This window comes from Synchiropus splendidus, chromosome 12 (assembly GCF_027744825.2).
Source record: "Synchiropus splendidus isolate RoL2022-P1 chromosome 12, RoL_Sspl_1.0, whole genome shotgun sequence".
Taxonomy (NCBI): domain Eukaryota; kingdom Metazoa; phylum Chordata; class Actinopteri; order Syngnathiformes; family Callionymidae; genus Synchiropus; species Synchiropus splendidus.
This window is the reverse complement of record NC_071345.1, coordinates 21365247-21380623: the sequence shown is the minus strand read 5'-3', so window position 1 is coordinate 21380623 and position 15377 is coordinate 21365247. Positions and strand designations below refer to the sequence as shown.

Sequence of the window (15377 nt, the reverse complement as noted above, 5' to 3'; positions counted from 1 at the left end):
GATTTGCAGTCCAGATCTCACCAAAACAGGATGGGAAGACCAGTGCTGAGAATGTTGCCACTCTACTGAAGGATGTATTTGATTTGGCTGAGGCACTGCCACTGGCTCATCGCTCTACACAATCAACAATGGAATATATCAAAAAGATTAAGTCACGGTCAAATGTTCAGGTGCTGCTGCGTTCAAACTGTATGTTCTTAACGTTGGGTTATAAATTAAATTGTCCCTGTTTTATATCTCCCGTGTCCCCTTTGAAGTGTTTTATTTATTTATTTAATTTACTGTTTTAATTGGGGTGTTTTGGGGATTGTGTTATTGGGGAGGGAAGGCCCACCTTGACACTAGTTGATATATCTCACTATTTTTCAAAAATAGAATTTAATTACATTTTGTCACTCCTGATCCAAGCACTTAGGTCAGGTTCCTCTTTGCGAGTATCAGGAGCATGAATAATCACACACAGGGATTTTGAGTTTTTTTCACCTTCAATGCGACTCATATCTGATATTTTGTGTTCATGCAGGAAACCCATCTGAAAGTCAAGGACCATAGCACGCTAAAAACAACGCAGGTTTATTCTACTATCTGTCTAATACATTTAGAATTTAAATTCTAAATCGACAGGAGTAGCAATATTAATACATAAAAGAACCAACTCTATAGCCATGCATGTTAACACAGATACAAATGAATATATCTGATGGTTGCAGACAAATTTGATTTTGGTCATTTTTTACACGCCGAACAATCGTTTTTCAATACATTAATTGTCAATATACCTTTTTTTCAAAACACATTTTTGGGTTGTCCAAAATTGTGTCTTAGTCACCCTTTGTCCACCCCTGTGACGTGTATTTATTTAGTGTGTGTGCTCATAGCTTTGTACTTGAAACACTCTTTGTTGAAAATCTTTGCAGTCTGGCTAAAATCTGTGACTAGTCTTTTGACGAGCTGATTTAACATCTTGTTCTTATTGAAGCAATTATTTCTTGTCTGAACAGGGAAGCAGTCATCACTCCAAGAAGATGAGAAGGCATCTTCAGCGATTCATCCTCTGCAGAAGGCGTCGAATTTCAACACCATGCCTGCCAGCTTGGCCAAAGTCCACCTACAGAACATGGATGACCAAACTGTTCAAACTCTGACCTTGCGCAGGGAGAAAGGAGCCAGCAAGGGAATCAGCACTGAGTTGCCAGGAGCCAAATCAATCTACATATGTGACGGTGAGCTCTTCAAGCAGCTGGACAGAGAGATGCCAAGAGGGGGCGGTGAGAGCAGCAGCTCAGAGGGAACTGGCAATGGATTAGGATGCGTCATGGTTCCTCCCAACAGCACAAACACGAAGGCTGCTAAAGGGATTGAGGAGCAAACATCAAAGTACATTGGTATGGAACAACTGCCGCAGACAAGGCTTATCCACTTAGCCAATCCTGCCACTGACGATCCATTGCCCAACTTCGGTCTGAAGACCCTGCCAGCCGACCAGGTCAGTGTGTCCTGCTCCGAAAGAGAGTCACCTACGCACAACCTCCGAAGTGTGCCCAGAGACTTGCAAGCAACCAACACGTGTGAGGCAGGGATATCCATGAGTGAGATGATTTCCACTCTGTCAATGAGCTCGCTTGAGGTAAGACGCTCTGGACAGAACCTCCTGTTGTCTGTCTGCCTCATCTCATCATATCTCATATTGGTGCTCAGACTTGCATGGAACCGCTACTCCACATTACTCAGCTTCCACCCTTGTTAGTGACACATTTCCACTCAAATGATTCACCTGGTACTTTCATGTCCCACAAACATTATTTTTTTATTGTTTATTTTTATATCCAAGATTGATCAAGGTGAAAATTTCTGAAAGGGTACAACAGAGGAAGTTGCACACACCCTTGCCTAATTCCTTCTCTCAGCATACGTCTATGTACATCTCATTTCAATAGTAGAAATGTGGTTCTGTATGAAATCTATCAATAGGAGTGTGCTCTGTTCACTTTGATCTTATTTGACATGGTGATGGATTGTGAGATGAATACATGTTTATTTCAAATTCCCCCTAATGCAAATGGGTTTGAACAGTAGTCTTCACTGACCGTGATGTTTACATGATGACATAGTGATTTGATGTCCTAGTAAGGAAAAATTGGAGAGAAAAAGGAGTGGTGGTGAATAGGAGACATAAGACCACTGATGCCAGAATGGAACAAAGTGAGAATTGGTTATCTGTAATCAATAATTAGATGCAAGAGTAATATTTTAAGGCCACTAAGTGTGACAGCCCAGATGGGAGAGGAACGAGGGAGTGTCAGAAATGGCAGACGATCAGCTCAGTACCAATAATCATGTTGATGGTAAAAGATGTTGAAAAGACAATGATGACCATAATTATAGAATGCCCTCGCTTATGATGTTCTCACATTAATTCATATTTTCTCACAAATTTTGCTGTAATTTAGTCACAGTGTGGTTCTTGCATAGGGTTAGTAGAAGTTCCCTCTTCTTCTCTGCTCCTCCTCATGTGGAGTTAGTTTCAACAGTCTTTGTAGAAGATCCGGAAGCAGTCCATTTCTGTCTCCCAAACATGACCAGCAGGGTTTGTCTCTCGACAAGCGTCTTGTCAATTCAATAATCAATGCTTTAGGGAACACTTCATCTGCTTGTGTTCTGTGGTCTCCACAATATATTATTCTGAGAGCCTTTTTCAGAAGGAGCAGAAGCAGTGGTCTTGTGCGACTTTGGCAGGTGTCTCCCGAATCAATGTAATTTCTGACTTAGCTTGGGAATATTGTGGTGATGGGTCTGCACCATGTATGTCATTACTGATGACTCCTCTAGTCAATCCTGTTTGCACCATTTGGTCAGCTGCCATGTTTGTTTTCTTTTTTCACTCTTTTTTTTCATTGGTTCACTTCCTGTGAGATGGATTGAGAAGATTTTTAATTGGGCACTGGTTCATTGCAGCAGACCCTGTGATTCAAAACGTGAAAAGCAACTATCAAAGGGGATTGTGTTGGGGGTGTGAGGTCTTGAAGATGCCATAGTGGAAAGTGAGGAGTGGGTGTGTTGATGGGGTGAATGCTGGCTTGTTGGAGTGTGATGACATATGAACTTGTATTTTGTAACGTCTCTCAGTTATATTATATTAAGTATTAAAATGTGTACGTGTTAGACATGAGTGATAAGGACAGAGCGTGCTTTGTGCTTTGAAAGAACTGTAGTTTTGTGTCACCTAACAGTAGATGCCAAACATCCATTTTTATTTTAACCGTGAGAACATTGACACGGCAGATAGCAGTACTTGTCAAGACTGGCCACCTTGACTACAAAGCACCATGGAAAACCCTGAACACTTTAGTATTTAAAATATTAACTTAAATATTGAAACAAAATATTTGATACTGTGATATTAAGGAATATGTGTAATTACTGAATTAAAAAATAGGCATAAAACAGTCCAGTTGTGGATTCGCTGATGTTTTCTTTGCAATGCTGCATTAATTTCAAAAGATTTGACAGACTTGCAGAGCAGACTTGCAGACTTGTCAACAGAGGTCACATCGGCTCCACTTCGCCGTTCGTTTAATCAGAAACGCAAGTGGTCCTTAAAGGACTGAGTGTAATTTTGCTGTTTTGCTGTCAACCTTCATATGATGGTTTGAGTTTTATCTTGGATATAATTTTTAAATGAGGAATGAATGAAACAGTGGGCATCATGTGGACAACACTGGAATTTTGTGTATATATCAATTATATTATTATATTATTATATATTATATTATTATACATATATTATTATATTATTGCTGCCATAATCATATCTAATTTAAGACAGAATGCAGTATGCAGCATTAGCTACATAAGCTGATGTGGCAGCAGCGACGTCTTCCAGCTGGCATCTCCTCACTTTGGGGCAAAAAATGTGTAATTCATGGTGTGTGAGACAGCAGATGCCATGGCAACAGAAAAACCCGAAGGTCACATTTAGGCCTTAGGTAAGACATCACGAAAAGGTCCTTAGGTCACAATCTGTTGATGACAAACTTGAGCCAACATGGATGGAACACTGATGGAGGGAATAAACTCACGCATACACACACACACACTCGCACACAAACCTTGTCTCTGTTGATGTCTACGGCACACCTCTCTGCTCATCTCACACAAATTATCATGAGCTACACATTCACTATCTCTCTTTCTCATCCTCCCCCAGAGAAGAAAATCGCGATATGCGGAGCTTGACTTTGAGGTAATTTTAGTCCTGTTTTTGCACTAAGGAGGTACTTGGCTCTGATCTCTGGCTCTTGGCATCAGTTTCTGAGTAAAAATGGTCTTAGATGAGAGAAACCAGTGTAACTGATGGTGGCCTTTGCTGTTTACTTTGTCCGTCATGTGCAATGTCCCTGTGTAGAAGATAATGCACACCCGGAAACGCCACCAGGACATGTTTCAGGACCTGAGCAAGAAGATTCACAGTGCTGACAAGGATAGAGAGTCTTCAACTGTTGATGGCACATCTACAAAAAGATGGAGTGTGTCCTCTACCTGCAGCGACAAGACCAACCTGAGTGTAAAGACCTTTAATCCTTTCCCTTTCTTGCCCGTCCCCACAACCCCAATATCAGAATTTTTCGAGGTCCTTTACATTATAGCAGTCAATTAATGATACTCTAAGTTAATTGAATCTACCTGAAATTTGTCTGTCACTCTGCCATTAAGTTGCCTGCCATGTGTTGGAAACTTAATATGAACTCTTCGAGTTCCTAAAAATGCTTTACTTCAAAAGTGTTTCCTCTAGTTTTTCCTTTGCCTTCCTTCATTCCCTTGCCCCACTTACTTTCCATGTGCCTCTAAGTGCCCATTTGTTATTCACGTTTGTTCAGAGATGATTTTATATACATGTCAGGCACAGGTCCATCTCATAGGTCCCGAAATTCTTATCTTGAATATGAGTTGCAATTGTTTGTTTACATTTTTCCCTTCTTTTTTCAATATCAAGTTAAGCAATTCAGGCAGGCTCTAAACTTTATCCTCATCTCACCTCATTTGTTTGTCTCTTCCCCTCCCAACGAGCTTCTTCCTTTATCTCTCCACATTTTTTTGACATTCCCATCATGCAATTTTTTTTTTCATTGCAGCTTTTCCATTCGCCAGACTCATCTGCCATTGTTTGTTACGCTAATCTTCTCATCTTTATGAATTGTTTCGTGTACTTCTCCCATCTTGTGTGTCCAGACTTAACTAAATTTCAATCTTTTTACTTGCATTTTCTTCTTGTCATCTCTTAGTGTGTTTACTTTTTTCTTGTGTATTTTAGCATACATATCTCATCCTCCCTTTTCATAGTATCTGTCCTATACTCACAGTCTTACATATTATGCCCCATCATCTTTTCCTATCTTTGCTTCATGGTGTACGCTTGTCTTAACCCTCTCTTTTCTTAGTCATTTTTCTTAGTCATTTTCTTAGTCATACCAAGTCCTTAAGAGAGACTTAAAAAAAAATCATTTTGTTCAATTTTGAGTTTCTCGATTGTTGAAGCATATAAAACTATAGAAGCTAGAAATGAAAGCAAAATGAAATGTGAGAATCGTATAACAACACAAACATGTGAGCAATCTCCACTCAACAAATGTAGATGTGTACTTTTCCGGTGTACTCTAGGTCTGGGTATTGCTATGAACCTCCTGATTCGATTTACATTCTGAAGGTTGTGATTCGATTCAGTATCAATTAACGTTGAATCTAACTCAAAGGCTTTGATATATATTGACAGTACTTTTCTAAGCCTGAAGAGCATGAATTTATTTCCTCTTGGTAGTATGGATGAACCTCATCATTTTTTTTTTTTTAACAATATCAGATTTGAACATGAACACATGAACGCGAACCTTCATTAAGGGTGAACATGTACATTTTTTGTTGAAGAACTGCATCTACATCTACATGTACATGCTCAAGTGTAGGAACAGAGTTTTGATTCCCATAGTAAAGTATCATTTTGTGTTTAATACTAGTTCCATAAAGTTGAGAGAAAGTAGAGATTGCTTGGGTCAATGTGTGCACATCAGTGGACTGACTCCAGCATCCACTTTTAATCTCCCAGTATTCTGATTCACATCGGACTGATAATAACTTTATCAGCAGTCAGTTGAAGAGTATGGAGTCGCTAATATCTGTGAGTCTTTTCGCAACACTATGTTTATGTTGTGGTGATGTTGTTGAGTCTCCACTCCACGGAATAAAATCACTTTGAAAACTGTTGTTTTGACCAATAGAAAGTGAAATGCTGAAGCACCTAACTTTAAATCTTGAGATTGCTGATAAAATGCAAGTTACATCTGAAATGTCTCATCTGCACAGCTGAATCTAACGAGCTGGCTCACAGCCTTATCAACCACCACTGTGATTAAGAGTTTTGTTTCTTAAAAACTTGTTTACAAGTATGATCACAAACGTCCTCCAGATTCTCTCCACGTTCTTTTGCGTTGCTGTTCTTTGGTTGTGTGCAGCTTCTCTCGGTTAAATATGAAGGTTACCTCCAACTGGTCAGGTGGCGAATCGATTCGGAGGATTTGCAGAAGCAATACTGAATTAGGGCAAGCTAGAATCGCTATGTATTGCTAAATTATTTTACACATTTTTTAACCCTTCCAGAGTGCAGTGAAGAAAGTACATATCAAATCATATGAACAATCTTTAGTTGTCAGTCCTGCAGGCTAGCTTGGTGGCTAACAACAAATGACCGGTCCAATTCTGAAGTTGAATAAGTCAGATCCAGAACCAGCCCTGACCTCTAGTAGTGAGGAAGGAGAGTAGTCGGTAGGCCCGTGTTCAGTAAAGAAAAAGGGTGATGGCAGATAATCCAGAAGGACCATAAATGTTCCTCGATATTGTCTGATTGTAGAACTGCCCTGCCCTAGTCCTTTATCACCTGGCCAGTCTTAATATGCATTTGCCCTTTATGGAATTTCCTTCTTTCCTCATCTTGTTACTCTTTATTCATGGACAGTTAATTCATTCATTATGATTAACATAAAAAATTTTGTTCATCTATTAAGCTGAAGACGTTCATGTCTTTTGGTGGGTCTTTGGTGGGAAGTTGTCCACATTATTATTTAGTTCATTGTCACTCATATTGTCACTCACTCAACTCATATTTACATTGCTGCCATCTGGTCATCGATCAGTTAATTTGAATTTTTAAGTGGTTAGACAACCAAGACATATTTAGGAAGAGGATGCACTGTGTTTTCTGTGCATACAACATTGGTCTTAAAATTTCGTTCCCATATACAGCCATGAGGTACATCATGATGCAGAGGAGTGCAAAGTTCAAACCTTGTAATGCATCATTTTTTATCCAAACCACTTCAATCTGAAAGCAACAACTCAAACTTGCCATAGGATATACTCTGTCAAGAGTATCGCTGCGAATACCTGCACGCGGATGGTTGCCATTCCTCTCTCGTTACTTCACCCATGTATTATGACACACATCTTTTAGGGAGAACATGCTTAGATGATGCCTGACAACATTAGAACATTCAGCCGTGACACAATGGCTCAGCATGTTTTAAATGATACTGAAGCTGGAGAGCTGGTTTACCTGCACCTAATGGAAGCGTCGGGAGGAGCCCTTTCCTGTTGTCACTCAATTTTACACTACTATCATCTAATTTGTAGCTGATGTATGTCAATTTCAGACTGCATATTTAGTTGCAGTGCCTTGTCAGTGACTCTTTGATGAATGGAGGTGAGAAAACAGCAGTTATAACACATTCTCACTCTTAAAGCAGCTTTATGTTAGATGATAATATTTGCTTTCAGCGGCGCTACAGGTAAATGATTATAATGTTTGTTTATGAAGAAAGACTGTGGCGAAACAGCAAAAAATATAATCACAAATGGCAACATACACATCACTGTCCAGCTTATATATTGCAAAGGCAACTCGAAAAGCATCTATCATTCAACATCAGAGATCGAACTCCATCATGCAGCCAGTGAGGAGAAGCAGGATCCAGCAAGAGGCAGCTGCAAGAGCGACGGACCGAGATTATAAAACTTTATTTCGACTGCGCATTTCTGAAAGAAGCAAAGGGGGAGGTTTGAACATTTACTGATCATCGGCTCTCATTTAAGCCGTGGCACGACCATCGTTTACAGCGCTGTTGAATAACAAAGACGTATTTGCAGTCTTTTTCCTCTGGCTTTATTACATCATGACTCATGTGTTTCAATACGGAGCAGACAAACAGCGATCAGAGCATGAGCATCAAAACGTCTGTAGACACAGACGTCAGAGTGAGAAACCATTCTTCTTCAATCAGTTCCAGAACAATCGCCAGGGATGATGAAATGTGGCGCTGGTCGCATCTCGCACCAGATCTGAGCCGGTCTGCAGATCAGAGGACTCAACATCAGCAGCTACAGATAGAACATGAGATATAACACATTACACTTGTCCAAACCAGTTGACCATAAACATTGCAAATGACAGTGAATCGACTATTTTTCTGTCTGATAAATTGTAGCGGACGGTAGCCGCTAGCGGCTATTGTCGGAGCTAATCCGTTTTGCTGGTCATATCTACACCATACTGTGATTAACGCAATGAAATGAGTAACGGACACTTGCACATTTGTTATCATCTCAAAAATAAATTGCCTACATTTGATAACACACCAAGACCTGCGGGAAGCACAAAGAATGCCTTACAAGTCCGGTACAAACACTGTTTTTCACAACAATACATTGGCTAACATGACTAGCGCGATTATTAGCATCATGGCTATATGTTCACTGTACACTTCCACAGTGCAATACGACGAACAGCAGAATCGTCATGAGCAAGTCCTTTTTGCTGGCAATATTATGCTGAACATGTAAGTTACTGTCATGGTCTAGTGCAGCACTGATCGGCGAGAGAGCATTTATTCATGTACCATATGGACACATGTTGCAGAAGAAAGCATGCACTTCCAATGTGGTCAGTAAATATAGCAGAAGCAACAGTTAAATATTAAGTTAAATATCAAAGGTGCTTGTTTATGAATGGAGACACTCTCTCTCTCGCTCTGTGGGTCCGTAAAAGTTTCCATTTTATTCATCCAATAGGAGTTTGTTGGTGTTCTAGTATGTGACAAAATTGCAGCATTCTCAGCTTCAGTGAAGAGATGATCAGATTCTGACATCAAATTACAATCAGGAAGGATCTTTGGAAATTCTCCTTGATCGGGCATGAGCGGATCTCTGTGAATCCAGCTGCGCATGGCTGTGTCCTTGGTGTGTATGTTTGCTGCACAATACCACAAATTCAGCGGTTGCACCATCTCAATCATCCAGAGAGCGGTGGTGTTTAGGAATGGCAAATACATGTTCCTTCTCCTCACAGAAAAAAAAAAAAAACACAGTTCATCATCTTTCAAGACAATATTTGGCAGCAATCAAAAAGTTGCTCTGTGGTGTATCATCAGTCCAATGATTCTTTTGGGGTCACATGAACACATAAATGGACGACCATGGTTCTTTGGCACATTTCACCGTCCTAGCACCGTAAATGTCAACCTTGGGTTACTATTCATGGTCCCCTAAATAAGTAAAATATGTTCATCAACAAATAGTTGTGTGTCACAGTTGATTCACTATTATATGATGGTTAGCAAGCAATAACAAATGATCCATAAATATAATAATAATACATGACAGTCAGTGTACATCAGGACAACATGAAATACTGAACAAACCTCAAGTCATGTATTGATGGCACATCTGATCCAAGTCACACAGTCACGTCTGAAATATCTCAGTTGCAATGCTAGGGCGAATAAAACAATTCTGATTCAGTGTCTTCATTGCTACAACTATGTGTAAATAGAATGACATACAGTTCTCCAGAGTCTCTCCACAATGCTTTGTTTTTATTTTACACGTTGAAGAGGTGACAAGATCTATCTATCAAGACTTTTTGATTCAACTCAAAGACCCAGCTCTTCAATTGCTTCAATTTCTAGAACCATTTGATTGGGATCCTACAGTGCGAAGGTGGCTATGAATTCCTTTTTGCTCTCACTGTAGTAGAATTTTCAATGATGACCACAAATGATGTTCCATTAATTCATCTGACATTCTTGCTTTAATTTAACCTGAATGAAATTACAAGTGCTTGGAGACTCATGAAAATGTAGCAACTGCTTGCTGTAGAGGCATGTATTTATTATTATAGTGGGACTGAAGGACCTAAATTCCTATGTCTACCGACATGTTTCATGACTGAACTAAAACAATGTTCTTTGGCTGACTTAAAGTACACCTGCAAGTAAAACTGTGTCCTCATCCACAGGACAAACAGCTCACTCCAAATAAGAGAGCCTGGGAGGGCATCCGGAAGCCACACTCCCCACCATCCTGGGTGAAGAAGGACCTGGAGACAGTTGTGCCATCACCTCTGGAGATGCAAACTGTGGAGTGGGAGAAGAGTAGCGCCACAATTCCTCTGGTTGGCCAGGAGATCATGGACCTTCAGACAGAGGTGTAGGCAGGTCGGGTGACTTCTGTCCTACAAACACCACCATCACTTCTACCCATCCATCTCAAGCATACGAACATCACACAACATTAATACAGACCATGTTGATTTGGAAGAAACCACATCTGGGAGTGTGAGAGTCTCCACCACAACTCCTCTTGGACTGTGTCAACAATTTGCCCTGGCCCTGCCTTGGCCTCTATTGCTGGGACAACTACAAATGACTACCTGTATGGCATATGTTGGTGCTGTTTCTGCATCACATGTGGGGAATAAGATTACGGCAAAAGCGACATGTTAAGGGGTGGCAAATGTTTCTGTGCCTCATCCCAAAGCCGTTCGGTTATCCTTGCCTCTCATTCTTTAGCTGACTCGCTACACAGTGTCATACCTGTGAGGAAAGCGAAGAAGAGCCTACAGCAATTGTATGTGAGAACATTATTCATGGACATGTCAGAGATACTGGAAAATACCAAACCTGTACCCTCTCCAGCCACTCGTCCACCATCACTCATCTGTAAGGGTCTACCGAACATGGTCCCTGTACAAAACAAGTGTGGACCTTCGTGTAGGTCTACTGTAGATCTTACATGAACTTTGAACAGTTTGCCAATGCCAATAGTTAGCGTGTTCTTGTGTGTGTAATGAATAATAGTCATGATAAACTGATGGGCTGGAGAGGTTCTGATCCAGTAAGATGACTTCACAGAAGCACAAGGCTCGCCCGGAGTCCTGCTGTACAGCATTGTAATTATTCTATAGTTCTACAAAGTGACTTTTAGCCTCTACATACAGTATATTTCCTACTGTGCTTAAAGGGTATGGTTATTCTAAATATTATTATTCTGATACTGACCTTCGACAATGTTATCAGTGTATGTTTTTTGATATTCACTCTGTCATTCGTCCTGATCTGTACTTGTTTGAAATCTCTTGCTGTGAACTCCTGAATTACGCTCATGTGACTCATATGACCTGGCCAATTCGCTAGCCCTGTTGTCCTTTTGTCTATATACAGTTTTCTGAGCACAATATATATGTGTGTCATTTCAAATAAAATTGTAATTGGTAAAATGGTTTCAAAATCTTCCCAAAACACGAGCCATGCTCATAATTGTTAATTGTGAATGTGTGTCCTGTGTCTGACTGTCCTTTCCAGGGTCAACAGTGAGCTACGATTGGCTCCAGTGACTCAGGCTTGCAAGGATTAAGCCACGAGGGAAGACATGGCATTTGCTTTTGCCATACTAACCACTATTGCGAACCCTCCCGCCCAGTTTTGTTTTTTTCCTTAATGTTTATACACCGGTAGAACCGATAGCTTTTATTCTATCCAAAACCAGACGACATGTCAGCTAACTCCTACAGTGATACTGCAGATGAAATGAGTAAAATCCTGCTTCATTCCAGGTCTTTCTAGCACGACTGCTTCTCACCAACACAGTCCAGGGTCAGAAAAGTGAATGAAACAACAGGGATTCAATTTCTAAGATTTTACATGCAATTGAATGATAACAAAATATTCTTCTGCAAGAAGCAACGATCATTCAGCTTGATGTGTTAATATAATGTTGCACAAATAGTTTCAATTTCAAGAAATAGTTTTTGTTAACAGCAGTGAAAGAAAAGAAAAACACAGAAATACTGATTCTTGAAACATGTGCCGGGACTTATCCTCAGTTGTTTTATGTCTGAACTGTCGTTGACTGAAACACCAGAGAAAATAAATTAAAAAGAAAAGTCATTGTGTGGCAGTTGTTTGTTTTTTGTTTTTGTTTTACCTCCTCCCTGCGCCCAATAAAGGCCAATAAAGTTCCTCTGAGAGTTTATGTGTGACCAAGGTTCCACGGAATACCATTCCACACCATCAATCATCATGACACGAGAAGTGCAAAGAAGTAAAAAAAGGGTTTTTAGAACCTTCTTTCTTTTAGAACTATCAAATTGTATTTTTCAATGATGCTGTGGTTCTAGATCACACAATTAATATGCTATTATATGTTTTGTCTGTTTGAATTCCTTGTGTGTCGCCCGTTAATATTTAAAGCTCTCTTCAGTCTCTGAAGATTTTGAGATATCTATAACTACAACAATAACAATATAAACACCAACTTCAATTGTCTCAATTTATGATTCATTGGCTTTTAGAAACTTATTTCTGAAAAGGCCTCAGTTCATATTTGTGCTATTCCGCAACACTGGCATTATTGTTTCTGGAGATGTACAAATGACTAAGCAGTTTTCCTAGTTTGTCATGCAAAGGCCATCTCACACTAAAATTGACATTCTTCCAAATACATTGGGTAAATCACAGTTGACAGTTTTCTGCTTTCACCAATTTTGAAAACAATGAGCACCAAAGTAATAGTGTGGGAATAAAACCTCAATCACTGAATTCCTCCCTAACCTTTTCACATGTGGCTAAACATTTATCAATTTCTTGAAGATTACCGCACTATGCATCATCTTATGAGGATGTGTGTAAGACATCTGGTTTGCATGGACTGTGATGAAGCAGCGCAGGAGCTGTCATTGTGACTCCAACAGCTCCGTGCTGCATACCTGCCAGCAGTGGTCAGATCCTGGCAGGATCCATCTGGCAGATCTATTGATGAGTTTAAAGACTGTTCCTTGTTTTTTTTCTTCTTCCTTTTTGTTTTACTTGTGCATGGCGCTGTTAACTGTAAAGAAAATGCATTTTCTATCACTCCAATCATGTGAAACCTCATCCAGCCTCTCAGCATGCCTTAACTCAACTGGTCCGCTCTCGCGGCCTGGCGTTCACGTCGACGAGGATCCATGTATGCTGACAGTTGATTTGGTTATCTACCACTTAAGGTATATAAGGAGAACCAAAAGTTTTTTTTTTTTTTAAGGATTCATTGCTATCAGTGTTTTATATCTATATACTAGATTTTTACCAAGAAATGCAGACTGGCATGTTAGATCTATTTGAAGGGTTGCATGATTCCTGTTTTAAGGAAGCATTAATTTAGTGTTTGTTATTTTAAGAAAGAGTGATTTTAGCATTATTTGGCTGTGGTGGGAGACTATGGTAAGATACAAATAAGGTTTACTACTTCAGCAAGACACTCTCGAAGGGTCTCCAGTCCTGCTCCACAGTGGAAACTGTCATGATCTGCCGATAGTTTTGGCAGTGTCCTTCCTTGCCCTTGTCATTATCTTGCTCTCAGTTAATGGCACGTGGCTAATGGCTAGCACTCATTTGCTGATCAGAACACCTGCTCCCTAACGCCAGTGTCAAGGCTCCAGTCCCCTGTGCCCGATCGTCCACTGTCACATATTGATGATTGGACTTTCTGTACTCTTGTGTTATTCCTTGTGCAACACTTCCTGGCGCTTGAGCTTCATTTGTACAGTAATTATTTGCGTGCAAGTGTTGACTGCCACATTCCTTTTGTTCTCCTTCGTCTGTTTCTTCTTCTGTTATCGTACATGAGTCCTGACCTCTGCGTTACTTTCTGTTCTTGTTTTTAGACCATTCTGTGTTTTCCAAAGCACGCGATCAATTGCCTGATGTATAACGTGTAGAATTGCTGTATTTGTTGCGCCTCTGTTACAATTGCACGCTTGTGCTGATCTTCTCGTTCGTTGTCTGTTTCCTACCACAGTTCTGTATGTGTGTTTCTCTCCCAGTCCAGTGCCCTCCTTGGTTATCCTTCTTGTGTGTTGTTATTTTCGATGTCTGTGTGAATAAACTTGATAACAGCTGTCTCGCTGAGTCTTGCCATTTGTACCATGGTCCAGCCTTGTTTCTGTTTCCGGACGCAAATGTGCAATTGTTTATGGGGAAGGATCACTGACAGCAAACTATGAAAAAAAAAAAATCATCACAGGTGGCCATATACAACATGCAATCTACAATATACTTCCATTGTACAATATACAAACAATCTATTATTATTATTATTATTATTATTTTCTGATAGTTATTAATTTTTAAGCGTTCAACATCAGGAATCAAGCTACAATCATTTAAATCAGTAATGAAACTCAGGAACAAGTGAGATGAAGTAGAAATCAGGTCTAATCAAGACATTGTTGAGAGGACTCCTGAAGCAGTTGCAAGGTACCAGTTGGTCCAAAGGGCTGTTCCTTTGGCTGTTGCAAAGGCTCAACATCAGGCATCGTTCGTCTTAGATGTGTCACGAAGAGACAGCATAGTCCTTTGTAGTAAAGTGGAACAGGGGGCTGGAGAGACCACAGAGGTGCTTAAAGCGACAATAGAAGTTGTTCAGGTCCTGTGCAAGAGCAAGCTTGTGGGCATGTGACCTGTAGTTTGTTACCACCTTAAGCCCTCTCCACACTGCAGCCGAGTCATTGGCTGAGAACTGCTGCCTAAATTTGTCAGAGAATGCAGCCTTAGCTTTCTTCAACTCCCTCTGAAACCGATACTTCAACTCTTTGTAGCAGTTCCAGTCCCCACTCTTGCGAGCTGCCTCCTTCTCCCGTCTAATCTGTCTGAGTTTAGCTGTGAACCAAGGTTTGTCATTTGCATAACTCTCCTTGGTGCAAGTTGGAACTATGCACTCTTCACAGTAGCTGATCCATGAAGTCACAGTGTCTGTATACTCACCCAGATTATTGGTCGCAGCCCTGAACACCTCCCAGTCTGTGGTCTCCATACAAGCCTGCAGCTCCTCTTTAGCTTCACTTGTTCAGATCCTCATGCTACTCACAAAAGGCTTTGCAAGCTTCAGCTTCTGCTTGTATGTGGGAACAAGATGAACCATCAAGTGGTCAGAGAGTCCCAGTGACTAAAAATATTAGTTACCTGAATGTAACTTCAGTTCTATGAAAACGTGCGAAGCCGTCTTATGGGCTTTGCTAT

The 15377-nt window shown here is 40.3% G+C and overlaps 1 protein-coding gene across 10 annotated transcripts in view; it reads left to right on the top strand.

Moving 5' to 3' along the window:
• LOC128768026 (adhesion G protein-coupled receptor B1-like) overlaps nt 1-14900 on the top strand; it is a 157600-nt gene extending 142700 nt beyond the window's left edge. For 3 of the 10 annotated variants that reach the window (XM_053880548.1, XM_053880549.1, XM_053880547.1), the window contains exons 29-32: nt 1002-1627; nt 4208-4243; nt 4406-4564; nt 10340-14900. In XM_053880548.1, coding sequence (XP_053736523.1) covers nt 1002-1627; nt 4208-4243; nt 4406-4564; nt 10340-10534 — 1016 coding nt within the window. In that variant the 3' untranslated portion in view covers nt 10535-14900. Of the gene's footprint in view, nt 1-1001; nt 1628-4207; nt 4244-4405; nt 4565-9935 lie in introns of all 10 variants that reach the window. The other 7 variants (XM_053880553.1, XM_053880554.1, XM_053880552.1 and 4 more) reach the window with 5 other exon arrangements.
• Nucleotides 14901-15377: the final 477 nt, after the last annotated feature.